General features: G+C 38.5%; 1 protein-coding gene across 4 annotated transcripts in view; it reads right to left on the bottom strand.

The window, feature by feature from the left end:
• Positions 1-14,043, bottom strand: part of VPS13B (vacuolar protein sorting 13 homolog B) — a 673,385-nt gene that overhangs the window by 129,270 nt on the left and 530,072 nt on the right. For all 4 annotated transcript variants that reach the window (XM_054590316.1, XM_054590313.1, XM_054590314.1 and 1 more), the window contains exons 37-39: positions 10,857-11,059; positions 7,881-8,082; positions 7,389-7,573 (exon numbers count right to left, since the gene is read on the bottom strand). In XM_054590316.1, coding sequence (XP_054446291.1) covers positions 7,389-7,573; positions 7,881-8,082; positions 10,857-11,059 — 590 coding nt within the window. The remainder of the gene's footprint in view (positions 1-7,388; positions 7,574-7,880; positions 8,083-10,856; positions 11,060-14,043) is intronic.

Genomic DNA, 14,043 nt, shown 5'->3' with positions numbered 1-14,043 from the left:
GAGCAGCGTACACTGCGCAGACCTTCGGAGTCGGTCAGATTGGAGAGAGAGAGCTGAGTGGGAGGCCAGCGCTGACCATGAGTTTGGCCAAGCCAGCGGCGGTGAAAAACAAGAGCAGCTAAGAAGGGTATGATGTAGAATGGATCCCTGTGGGGTGCCTGTAAAGCTCACAAGGAGCCCTAATTCTCAGCCATGTTTGTGAATGTAGCTGAACGGGCCAAGAGCTCCTGACACCAAACTAGTTCAATTAGCGATGTGGGACTGGAGGGACGCGGGTGTTAGCTGGACTTGTTAATGCGAGTTGGGGAGCTCTGGGAGCTGTAGGGAGACTATTAGGTGGCCTGAGAAGAGGGGAGGAGGGCAGCTGGCCTGTTAAAAAGGGAGAATAAAGCAAATACTCCTAGCCCCATCTTTCTAGGGGCCCTTGGTGCCCATGACTTCCCATTGTGTCTTGAAGCTAGATCCCTCCGTTTTTTTGCTGAGCCAGCTCCAGCTTCAGTGGGGCTTCTGCTACCTGCAACCCGGAGGACTGTGGCTGACACAGCACCTGGAGGGCACGTGACCTATGACCTATGTGCAGCTGAGGGAAAGGGGGGTCTCTTATGGTAGCTGTTCCCAGTCAGTGAAAGCTGTCCATTCATCATGCGCAGAATTAGCATTCTTAACAATTAGTACGACCTTGACAGGCTATAAACACAAAAAACAGGGCTTCCTTGGTCTTACATGGTAGGACTCAGGTTCTTGAATTGATCAGGCTGATGACGATGGTAATAATGATAGCAGCTACCACTGTATCGAGTGTCATGATACTAATTGACTGAGCCTTTAACTACATAAGGCATTATGCTAGGGGCTTTATTTTACATGCATTATCTCTGCTCCTCACGACTCTTCAAGGTAGTGAGAACAGACTTTCGTTTGGAAAGGTTTGTGACACAAGGCTCACTAAAGGTACCATTTGGGGACGGCTAGCATTCTGGGAAGGCAGGTGCTTAGCATGATGGATTCATCACGATTCAAGATCTGGCCGTTGACCTGGCAGCCTGAGAAAACGGTCATGGCGTCCTAGCACTGACTAGACTTAGGAACGCTGAGTCATGCCACAAAGTTCATGAGAGATACACATATAAACCAGATGCCAAGTTACTAGTTTGCTGTGAGATGTGTAACTGCCAAGGAGCCTGGGACCGATGCTGGCCTGAGCCGTGGATGGTGCTTCCTGCAGAGACAGAGTGCATTGGGGCCCAAACTATTGGAAGGTTGCTCGGTGGGGTGGGGTAGGTTAGCTGACTTGAATGTTAGACAGAGATATGACAGCTGCTATATTCATCTCCATAAAGGGGATTTTGCTACCAGGTAAACCAGACTCTTGGGTACCACCTCTTTGGATGCTGCCAGCAGGGCTTTTGTCAACAAATGATTCCTTGAACCTCCTAGGCTTCTAGCGCTGACCAACTCTCCTCCTGAAGGAAACATTCTTTCCTGAGGTATCCCCAATCCATTCTGCGTGTCTGGGAGTCTTTTTATTTAAGGTTATTTTGTATATCTTTGGTCTGGTTCATTGTTTCATAATTTAATGGTTTGAGGTAAAAGGATAATTTTATTTCTCTTCTTTTCACATTTCTCAACAAAGCAGCTCACTACCATTGGGATACATCATCTACAATATTATTATCCCAATGTTTTACAAATAGGGCAAAGAGCATAGATTTTGGAGTCAGAAAGACCTGGGATAAAATTCTGGCTCCCTCGCTTTAAGTTTTATGACTTAAGACTGGTTAATTTCTCTTGGCCTCAGTTTTCCCACTCATAAAATGGAGAAAATACCCACCTAGTACCCATCTCACAGAATCAAACAAGATTTAATGAGGTTATACATGTAAAGCACCCAGCACAATACTGGTTTAATACACAAAGAGTATCATAGTGCATCAGAGCAAAGTAACACAGATCCCCACCATGTAGATTCTCCTCGGTTTCCAAGGACACAATTGTTTGTTCGTTATTCTTCCAATGTGATCTTTATAATCATATTAGTGTAACTTTAAAAAACTAATTTCCCTAACTTTTGAACTGGATAAACAAAAGTGAATTGGGCACAAGCGCTCTGATTTCTTTGGCTTCCTGTTCTCCTTCTCCACCAGAAATAAACAAATGACACAGCTTGCTTTTGTCTTTTTTTCTTCTTGTTAAAACTCCTCGTGAAGATATCCTTTAAGGACTCTAGTCACTGTTTTATCACATAAGAATTCTACACCAGGTTCTGAAGCTTCAAAATGCCTTTTTAGCTGAGAAAGGACCAAGAAATCATACAGCTTTAATAACAAATTCACTCTTTTTTCCCCCCCAATGAATTCAATTTACTCTTCTGAGGTCAGAATCCCTCAAATTACATGATTCTCCTACATAAATGTAATGGTCTCTCAATTTATATTCAGCTACTTTATCTTATGAGTTTGCGTATGCAATTATGCCCTCTCTTTTCAATTATAAACCTTTTAAGAGTTGTGACAAACCTTCTATCTCTTTATATCCTCATTGTCTATACATTGGCCTTACACTGATATTGAGGAGATATTCAACAATTATTTCTTAATAAGAAATGCCATGAAGTGGAAATAAAAATAACAGATAGATATATTTGTCTCATTTGTTAATTTATAGTCATATTTTCTGAAGGTATAGACCCGAATCTAAATGTCTGTTTAATTTTTCTAATGTAAAGTTTTGTGAACCTATGTTAATTTTTCTCTAGATTACTTAAATGTTTTCCTTTTTTTTTTCCTCTGAAATTTCTTGCATTAGAGAAATTCCTGAGATAAGTGATTATATTTTTCCTTTTAATCCATAAAGTATGTTATTAATGTGCCAAACTCATACTCCATTTTACTTCTTTAACTCCATACCCATCTGTTTAAATTGCTTCAGTGATCCCCGCCCTTAGTGTTTCTATTGAATTTAACGCTTAAGCTCTGTACTCGCACGATCCTTGGGGGAAAGATGATATTTAGTTTGGTCCATTGTCACATACCAAATGAAGATATCTAAAAATTTAGTGCAACACATAAATGAAAATAAATATGAAAACAAGAATAATACAGTATTCAAAGAATAAGAACAAGCACCATGACAGATCTGGGTGAGAATTAAAATATCCATTACCAATCCTACTACAGAGGACGCATTACAATTTTACAAGCACATGGGCACTTCCAGAATGAAATCCTGAGTAGGCAGTGTGCACAACAGGATGAGAAGAGAGCAAAACTTCCTATAGATCAGATACGGCACCAGAAATTTATTATTTTTAAGCTCATTTAAACCACAAAACATTCCTCCTAGGTTGATGGCATTACTCTACCTTACAGACCCCTAAATATACTACTAACACCTAAAATTTAACAAACTGGTCACAAAATAAGCTCCTTTTGCTTTCTGTGAACATTAATTTCAAGGTTTTTAGTCAGAACCAGTGTTTAGTTTGATTTAATATTATAGACATGTTTTCCATATTTTTCATTACAATTGCAAAATAAATTCCATAAAGGCATATGGGGAACCTGTTTATAAATCCCATTATCAATCACAGAAAGAGACATAAACAGACAAATAATGAGGGTTCTGTATAAGTGAACTTCTACAAGGACAGTTTTTTATGAGCTAAATGGTCCTGAAGGAAAGTTATTGAAACAATTGTTTTTAGGACTAAAACCAAGTAGATTAACTTATCTTTGTATTTAAGAACTAGCCTCTGTCTAGGGGGCAGTGGGCTTGGCAGAATATTCAATGACCTCACCAAGAGCCTGTGTAATGTAATCACATTAGACTGTGTGTTTATGGTAGATAATACCACTGAAGCATAACAATGCATCCTGACATAATTCAGTTTGTAAAACCAAAACTCACTCAATAGCTTGCATAAAATAATGGCAAACAATGTACTACTTTTGAATAATGCAAAATAGGAACATGCCATTCATGTGGCCATTCATCCATCCAATGTATACACGGAGCATGGATACTCGCCCCACTGCAGTGGATACTATAAAGCAGGTAATGACCATACCCTACGGAGACCGACAATCTAGGAAGGAGACAAGATATGGACACAGAATTAAAATGTGAGTAGGGAATAGGATGAGAAATAGCATAAAAGTGGTGCCACAAAGTGTTAGAGGACTCTGGAGGAAGGCAGTATAATGTCTGGGGCCGGGGTCCAGGAATGGTGTTGTGAAACTGTTGGCACGTGGTGAGCTCTTTGGAAGTGTGGCCACGATTTTAGCAGAAAAGGAGAGGTTCGAGCGAAGAGTGAGTGGGACCGAAGCGGGATGTCACCGGCTGGTTCGGGGAATGCTGAGAAGGACTGGCTCCAGATCATGCAGAAGGGAGCGGAAGGCACGCCGGCTGAGGGGCCGGCAGGGGCCTCAGGGCCAGCCCAGCAGGGTGAAGGAGTTACTGATGGCTTTTCTGAAGGGAGTATACAGTCCGCCTGTACTTTAAGAACTTGGTAGGACAGTTTGGAAGGAAAAGAGATTGAAGGCTGGAATTCCAGTTAGGGGGCTAGTTCAGTGGTCCTGGAATTGCTCGTGAAGGAGGAGCGGAGGGAAGGAACTCATTACATGTAAGGCATGTATTTGTATTAACTATAATATTTCATTTAATTCCCAAGACAACTCTGAAAGGTAAATAACATTAACTCCAGTATTCAGCTGAGGAAATTAAGGCTCAAAGAGACCTCTAAGGTCAGTGAGTGAGTAAAATGGAAAGGGGAGGGGAGGAGAGCGGGAGTCAGCTGCTGGGACTTTAATGTCCCTGATACCTACACGGCACCCTGATGATCGAGAGCCTTCTTTTCACAAGCGCCCTGCAATTCGGAATCTGCAGTCCGATACCTTAGGTGCGCCTCTGGACCTAGGGGTCACCGCATACAGCAGGAGAACGGCTCTGATAACAGAGAGGTTCTCCTTGTAAGCTGAAATTAGGGAGGCTCTTCTACCCCAGGTGACCAGAGGAAGGTCCCTGCCAGACTGGGAGCCTCGTGGGAGTGGACACCTCTTCCCTGTCTCTGAGTCCCTAGGAGCAAGCCCAGGGAAGTACTCAACAAAAAAACTGTCATAATGAATCCAAGTTGGGACTCATACAACATATTTTCTATTCTGAACAGAAGTTCCAAGGACACAAAACAGTTTGCACAGTTCTAAGATTGCAACCAAGAGCTATTTCCATAGATGAGGCGCTCCCCAACCCCTGGGACAAATCCTGCTCCCAGCTGGGGTATATGGGAAGTTCTCACTCAACATTGTCAATAGGTTCTTGGAACTGCGGCAAAACAATGTATAATGAAACCAATTTTGTCACAGCCTAATTGACATAAACATAAACAAGAGTTATGGTCCTGCAGCATCTCACCTGTGTTACAACGAAACACCGTTATTTGAGAACCTGCTGTGTAAGGGCTGGACCAGGAGCTCAGCATCATGGCAAACTCTGCCTGTCCTGCTCTGTCAGCCAACGCTGCTGCTGATTCCAGGGTGTTGCTTCTCACCACTGGGATCAAGCTCTCCCTTTCGACTTACAGTAGGTGCAACCATGTCTTGTTATGAGGCTAGCATCCCTGTCTTTGAACTCTGCTCACATCTTAGTTCCTAGCTCTCCAACAAGATAGGAAACGTGGCAGGGCCTCTTTGATTCCAACTCTTCGCATGTTGAAACCTGCTGGACCCACTGTCCACACTTCTGGGACTGTCCCAACCTCCTGGGTGACTCCAGCTGGCCTGTAGAGCCATCAGATGCCAGCTCTTTCTGCTTCATGGAAACAGTTTTGGCAACAGTCACTGTAGTAGCAGTGGTAGTCCTCATCCTTACAAAGCGCTTGCCTGTTGTTCTATTAGTATTCATGTTCTATTAATATTAATGCCTATAATAATCACATTATTAATAACTTCATTTTATTGATTAAAAAAAGGCAAGACAAAGAACCCAAGGCTGAGAGACTGACTTGTCTAAGGCAACACAGTTTGCTAGGGGCAGAGCCAGCATTTGAACCCTGGTATTCTGGCCTTAGTTCGATATCTCTATGTACTAGCAGCTGGAGATAGGTGATCAAGGCATAAAAGAAGCTTATTTTCTAACAGCAGAAGTAGAAAGACCATAAGCAACTAAATAAACAAGCGCACAGGATAATTCTGGATAGCAAAAAAGAGCTACGAAGAAAGTCAAACAAGGTAATGTAGTACCGAATAAAGTGAGTTAGCCAGGATATGACCTTTGAGCTGGTCCCTGACTGACAAAGATGGGGACAGAACAAGGGAAATGACTCCGAAGTGGGATGCTTGGGGAGAAGCGGGAGGGAGGGACTGGCACGAGATGCAGTCAGAGAGGTGGGGAGGGCGCAGATCACAGGTCCTTGTAGGCCACACAAGAATGTGAGCTTTGTTCTGAGTCAGGGGAAGCCGGCATAACGTTGTACGTTAGGGGAGTGATGTGACCTGATCTACGTTTTCAAAAGATCACTTCAGCTGCTGTTTGGGAAATGCAGCACAGGAAGTCAAGAATGAAATCCTAGAGATCAATTAGGAAGCTACTGTAATAGGGAACAGAAGATGAGCTTGGACTTAAGTTTATCCCAATAAAAACAGAGAGAGGTAGATGGAATAGGGACTATTTTTGGAGGTGGGAGTCATAGGACCTGTTGATGACTTAGATGCAGGGAGGCGGGGAAAGAGAGCCAGCAGGGGTGGTTCCTAGGCTTTTAGGGGGTGGTTGTAGCATCTATTAGTAGGTAGAAGACTAAGAGAAAAACAAATTTTAGGAGAAACTCAGATTCATAGAATCTTAATAAATAGAGGATAATAGAGTGACATCCCCAGTGGCTTTTACATTAAACTCAGGGAACTGGCAAGAAACACACTTTCACAAAACCATACAGAATATGATCGCTGGTCAGATGGTTTTCCCATTAGCCTACCTCAAGCCCCAAGACCCTTTACATTTTCAGCTGTGGAAATGAAATGAAAACTTAAGTCATCCATTCTGGCTTTGCACGGACATACTCTATGTCATAGAGCAGCTGTAGTAATGTTGAGGCGTTGTGAGCATATGGTAGGTATTCCCAAAATGTGTGGTGAACTGAATGACACCTGTTTGTCTTAGAGACCACAGAACCTACCTACCAACAGGACTAAGAGCAGAACTGAGAACTCTCAACACTGCCGTGTACTATGAACCTGAATTACATTATTCCATTATGTATTTTAAAATATTTTAAGTGTATGCATGCCTGTGTACTTCTCTCTGATACTGCTAATGGAAAAAACAGGTATGCTCCAAACATTTTTCCTAGTATCTAATCAGCACTTTCGCACAATATATTAATTTTAATTACCTACCTGCAGCATGTCACCAAGGTCTGCTGTGCTAATATCTGGATCCTCCGTGGTGTTGAAAGGCACAGGAGTTATGTGGACAAGGGTGAGCACTCTAGGTTCTGGGTACCTCCATAACATCATCCCGGGGCTATCTTCAGTTTCATTGGAGAACAGGACTTCATAGACACCAGGCATTTTCAAAGGTTCTGTCAAGGAATGTATAATTAATGGTATGATTTGAAGGGAAACATGTTGGTTTATGACAGCAAAAAAATATTATGAGGATAAAAGAAAAAAAATATAAAGAAGCTGGGTGGTCATTTTTATATGGGTTCGGTGGGAACATACCAAGAATTTTCCCTGAGAGACACTGAAAGGTAATTTACTATTTTTATACTGCAGGTATTCACATCCTGTTCAAGTGATCTTATTCTGTTATCATTTAGTAAATATGCAATTAAAACACATACACACACACACACACACACTCATGCAGAAGCTGTCACTACTTACCAGCGTCTCTTATGTACTGGAATAGACCCGTCCGTAGGTCATCTGAACTTTGTTCACTTTTGAACGTCTGGTTCTTTTCCACAGGAGGCGGAACATGTGGCACCGCTTCAGAAACTTCAAAATTTCTCTCCTCATTAAGGTATCCATTGAGTAATTCATGTAGAAGAACCAAACAATTCAAATGTTCTTGACCCCAGAAAACCTTTAAAACCATATGAAAAATTTTAGTGGCTTTAAAATACAAACATTTCATGAAGATAATTAGGTATGATCATATTTCAATTAATGCGAGACTGCAATTATGTTTAATTTAATTACTGACAATAAGTAAACTATAGTATCTTGGTAATTGGACCTGTAGGATATAATTCTATTGCTTGAGTAAATATATAAAAACAACAAAAATCAATTACATCATATATTATGTGAATAACAATCAATTTTACATGCTAAATTAATGAAGAAATTATGGTAATATGAGGTAATGTTTATTAATTAGCTTTGCTAAGAGGGAAAAGAACACCTATTACAGTCTGAGAAAAGGAAATGCGGATCTTCTAGGCCAAAATGTCAATAAAATAATAACACTGTAGACTAGTTTCCTAAATTTTGTCATGAGATTAAATAAACGTATATTGATCATAGGGTTTTTTTCTTTGCGCTTTTAAGAGAAAAAGAGATGTAGATGCTAAATGAACCTAAATTTAGAAGTCTTCCAACTTCTGAGTTCAGTGAGAACGTGTGCACAGGCGGCAGCGCACAGCCGAGAATCGCCACGCAGGGGCTGCGGGGGAGTTTCAGAACGCAGGTCTGGTGCTTCCTCTAACCGGGAGGAGCAGGTTCGCTTGGTCGGCACATGAAGGGTATTAGTCTGTAACAGCAGTCTGACCACTGGGTAACAGTAATCATGAATTCCAAATTTCAATAATATTAAATTTCTCTGAATATACTGAATAAAGGCAATGAAACCATTAATTCTAAGAAACTCCCCCACCTCCCCCCGCAAAAAATCACACACACATATAGAATGCATGGAGGTAGAAAAAATAATTCTATACTTGTGGTTAAGTTTACATCCTAGAGCTAGGCCCTGTTCTCTGGAATTAAGGCATCTCAGATATGACCATGAGAGATATTGATACTAAGTCTACTTATGTTCTCATCAATATTATTTTTATTAGATCCAAAAAAATAGAGACAGGTGAAAAGTCAAATCGAATACTCTGCTCAGCCTTTAAATCATCAAGGGATAGTCAGAGATTTTATAATGGAGAGACGACAGGCCTTGGCTTTGCTCTAATTGTTTTGAATGTGGCATTGCTCTGCTGCCTTGAAAAAATGGCCATACAATTAACGTTCTGGATAACACAACATAAAACTAAATGCTTATTGTTAAATATGTGAAGACTTCTAATGTATGCAGAACATCTCCAAAGTAGTACAAAGCAGTAAGTTATTAGGATGCCCCCTAGCACATCAAGCTCTATGTCAGTAAAAACTGATGAAAAAGTTGAGGCAACACAATTTTCAGATGAAAACAAGGTATTCCTATATTGATATACCATACTTCCATTATTAACAAATGAGTAATTTTCATTTTCTGTAATTGTGAATTTCTCAAGTTTTTGAATTTGTGTCAATTTTGTGTGATATCAACTCCTATAAAAATATATTAATATATATTGTACATTATATTAATGTGTAATAAGAATATATTAACATATAACATATAAACACACATCAATATAATAATGCATAAAGAATATTATAGTAATGTATAAGAATATATTAATATATAATATTAAATATTAATATATTATTAAGTAATATAAAGAATATTATAGTAATGTATAATAAGAATTTAATATATAATATATTTATACACATTAATATAGTATTGCATAAAGAATATTATAGTGATGTATACCAAGAATATATTAATATTTAATATATTAAATATTAATATATTGCTAAATAATATACTAAACAATATAAAGAATATTATAGTAATGTATAATAATATATTAATATATAATGTATTAATACACATTAATATAATAATGCATAAAGAATATGTTAAAGTTTATCCAAATAGAAAATTTGAGTACTTAGCTCTAAACAAAGAATAAAATGGTTACAATGTTACTTATATGTCAACTGTTAGTTGTTAGACATTAAAATTTAATCTAAGGAATTTTCCCTTAGAAAATGTTTCTTATATATTGCTGATAAAACTGTGCAGTGCTAGCTGGACTACTTTGCAGCTAGAAAAGCCTAGACCTTATAAAGGAGTTCAATGACCTAGCAACTCCACTCCTAGTCATGTATTCAGGAGAAAGGAAAACATGTCCACACAAAAACTTGTACACAAATATTAATAACAGTGTTAATCATAATAGCCAAAAGTGGAAAGGACCCAAATGTCCATCAACTGATAAATGGATAACAATATATGGCGCGCCCATACCATGGAATATTATTTGGCCATAAAAAAGAACGAAGTACTGGTGTCTGCTAAGATATGGGTGAATCTTGAAAACACTATGTTAAGTGAAAGAACCCACTCACCAAAGACCACACATTTACATAAAATTTCCATAAAAGTCAAAGAAACAGAAAATAAGAACAGATTAGTGGTGGTAACCCTGGAGGGGAGACTGCAGGGCAATGGGGAGCAAATGCTAATGGGTACACGGTGTTGGAGGGGTATGTGTGCAAATGGTCCAAAATGAATTGTGGTGTTGTTTACTCAGCTTCGTGAATATACTAAAAACCCAGTGAATTGTGTACTATAATTGGGTGAATTGTATGGTATGTGAATTATGTCTCAAGAAGCTGTTAAAATAGTTTAATGAGACAGCAATCTGATAACACCCTTTCTTACCACATAAAGATTTAAAATTTAGTGAAAGAGTTCAAAAAATGAACAGAGGCTAGTTAAAAGCGATGGGGAAAAGGCAGCCAATCCACACGCACCTGTAGCAGCCCTCCGCTCAGATCGATGGACAGCTTCGGCGCGCACTGCTCTAGGCCTGGGTTGCCACTGTGTTTACACCACTTAGCTTCCAGGTTGGCAGCGGCGCAGCACGGTCCTATCAGAATCCGACTTCTTTCTTTGAGACTTGTTTTGAGGAGAAAATCATTTACACTGAGTAGAAATGATGACCCAAGAATTACACCTGAAAAATAAAAAGAAATGGAGAGGGATATAAATAACCATTCTTCCTTGTCAAAAAATATGTTGGGGCAAAAACCATTTGTATTTTGAAAGAACATTAATTCATCCTTTGTCAGCGACTTCTTTCTCAGTTGGCTTTCCCTCACAGTTTTATGCCACTCATAGAGCATTTTAGTTACAAAGCAGGTATACCTCATTCACATTCCTAACAAAGCAATATTTGCCAAAACATTATGACTTTTTCCATGTGTGAGCATTTTAAGTTTTATGAGTAGAGACATTTTCATTAAATTGTGCAAGTTTTTCAAACAACTACATTAAGAATAAGAACAGCTGCTTCATTTGTCTATTGTTAACATGATGAGAAAGGGCAATTTTCTGTGATTTCTTACAGTAAGAGTAAAGTATATTACTTTGCTAGACACTCAAGTTTTTGACTGGCTCATGTTAAAATCAAAACAATCAAAATATATAACATGTGTTTTCTAAAAAATTTAGTTTAATCCAAACTTCACACATCATAACCACTTGAAGTTTACAAAGTCTTAAAAACAGATAGTGGCAGGTTAGATTTATGAGAAAAACTATATGCTATAGTTCAAAGTAAATATACCCAGAAAAGGAATACACTTTAAAATGTAGGTTTCTTTTGAACTTAAACTAGAAGTATAGATCAAAACCTTTTCATAAAACCAATGGCATACTTTAAGATATTTGAATGCAAAGTTAGAGTGGTGGGTTAACTTTCCCCCAAGGAGCTCATATTCTGAATTGTCATTGTGGATATTGAATTTCACCAGACCACATTTGTAATGCCCATGGCTTATTTTTCTAATAATATTTGATCCTTAAAAGAGTTGAAAGATTAAAAAACACCTTAGGCTGACAGTATACACTTTTCAATGTACAGTACCCACACTGACTTTTCAAGTCTGTGGAGACCTGAAAACCTCCTATGCACTGTATGTTCTTACTGCAGAAATAAAACCCACAGAAGACATCACACCCACAAAAGTGTTAGAGCTAAGACTTTCGTCACAATTATGATGGTGAAAATCAATTTCTTCAATTTTTTCATCAAATATACTGTGGCCCTGGACTCCCATTTCATTCACTCAATTTTCTTTTTATTTTTACTTCACTTAGAATACAGAAAAAAAATACACAAAACAAAAAATAGAAATGGAGCCCCAAATAACCAAGACTCAAAATTCATCTTTACTAATGGAGTTGAAACTTAAGTCATAACCTCCTGATCTAATTGCATTATATTTCCTGAACTAGTTAAGACTTCTCAACAGTAAAGATCTGCTAAATAGACACACCAGTTGATTACTCAGCAATTTGTCTTAATGGGATTAAGAAAGTATAGGCTTAATTCATTACAATGATCCTGCAAATGAGCATTAAGGGAATATCCAAATTATATTGCCCGTCATTCTCAAATTCATGTGTCTCCTTACTAGCCTGCAACGGAGCATGCATTTATCTTGTGATAATCTCAACGTGGATGTCCCACTGGTTCCTCTGAGACAAACTGTTTAATATCAAAGGCTGCTTGTCTTATTTAATGTTTATTACTATCTCATCAGACACTCAGATTGAAAAATCTTGAGTCTACTTTGGGGGCTCTTACTCTCTCAGAAAAAGATTTCCATGACTGTCCAACTCCGTTAGTTTAAAACACTAACGACCAGAAACCTCCGTAACCTGAGTGACCGAACGGAAGACCACACTATTTTCAAGCTTCAGTTGCCTGTGAAGGTCCTGGAGGCAAGAGCCATCTCACTCAGGACAGCACTGGGGACAGCAGTGGCTGTTAGTACGTGTCCCACCGAACTGAAATGACAGTGTAGAATCTGATCCTGTTTTCAGCTGTTTCAACATACTTCTTAACTGACAGACAGAAGAGAGAAGAACTTCAATCTGCCATTCTTGATTTGCATCATTGTATCACAGAACAATAAGGCTAGATGGAAGAGACCTTGGAAGCCATCTCTTCATCTATGCCAAGTCTCATTCCTCTGAAAAAAAAAATCATGCAAAATACTTTTAACTTTGAAATAACATTAGACCTGCCTAAAAGTTGCAAAAAATATACAGTTCCCATATATTCTTCACCCAGCTATGCAGCCAAAAGTACAACTATTGAAATCAGAAAATTCACATTGATATAAAACTATTAAGTAATCAACAGAGCTCATTTAAATTTTGCCATTTCCTCCCACTAATGTCCTTTTTCTAGTCAAGTATCCAACGTAGGATCCCCACTGAATTTAGTTGTCTTCTCCTTAGTCTTCTATATTCTGTGACAGATCCTCTAGGTTTATCTTTTATGACTTTGATACTCTTGGGTAACAGTCCAGGCCAATTATTTTGCAGAATGTCTCTTAATTTGTTTTTATCTAATGATTTCTCATTAGAATGAAGTTATACATTTTTGACCAGAATACCAGAGAAGCAATGCCTTTCTTGGTGCACTATATTTGGGTGTTATTGATATTTTATTATTGGTAACATTAACTCTGATCAAATGGCTTAAGTGGTGTCTTCCAGATTTTGCCACTATCAAGTTGTTATTTTTCCATTCATAAATAATGAATATTTATGGGGCGATATTTGCAGATTATGCATTATCCTTTTTTATATCAAACTTTTAGCCACTACTGTAAGGTATTCATCCCTGGTTCTAAAATGCAACAATTATTACTGTGGTGCATTGATAATGTTGATTTCCAATTTTCTTATTCTTTTACATTTATTAATTAGTTTTCTATGATGAAAAGAGCTGTCTCTTCTACCTCACTTGTTAGTTCAATTATTTATTTATATCAGTATAGGCTCTTGGATATTTATTTTATTTTATGGGTTATAATCTAATACAATCATTATTTGCTTTGTCGCTTAAATTGAACCAGCTTGGGACACCAGAAACCCCTTTAAGTTGGTTCCTGTGTCCTGATATACTCCCATCAGTTTTGGGAA

This window comes from Pteronotus mesoamericanus, unplaced genomic scaffold (assembly GCF_021234165.1).
Source record: "Pteronotus mesoamericanus isolate MK-2021 breed Mesoamerican mustached bat unplaced genomic scaffold, CSHL_Meso_final scaffold_174, whole genome shotgun sequence".
NCBI classification, from domain to species: domain Eukaryota; kingdom Metazoa; phylum Chordata; class Mammalia; order Chiroptera; family Mormoopidae; genus Pteronotus; species Pteronotus mesoamericanus.
This window is presented reverse-complemented; position numbering and strand designations above follow the sequence as displayed.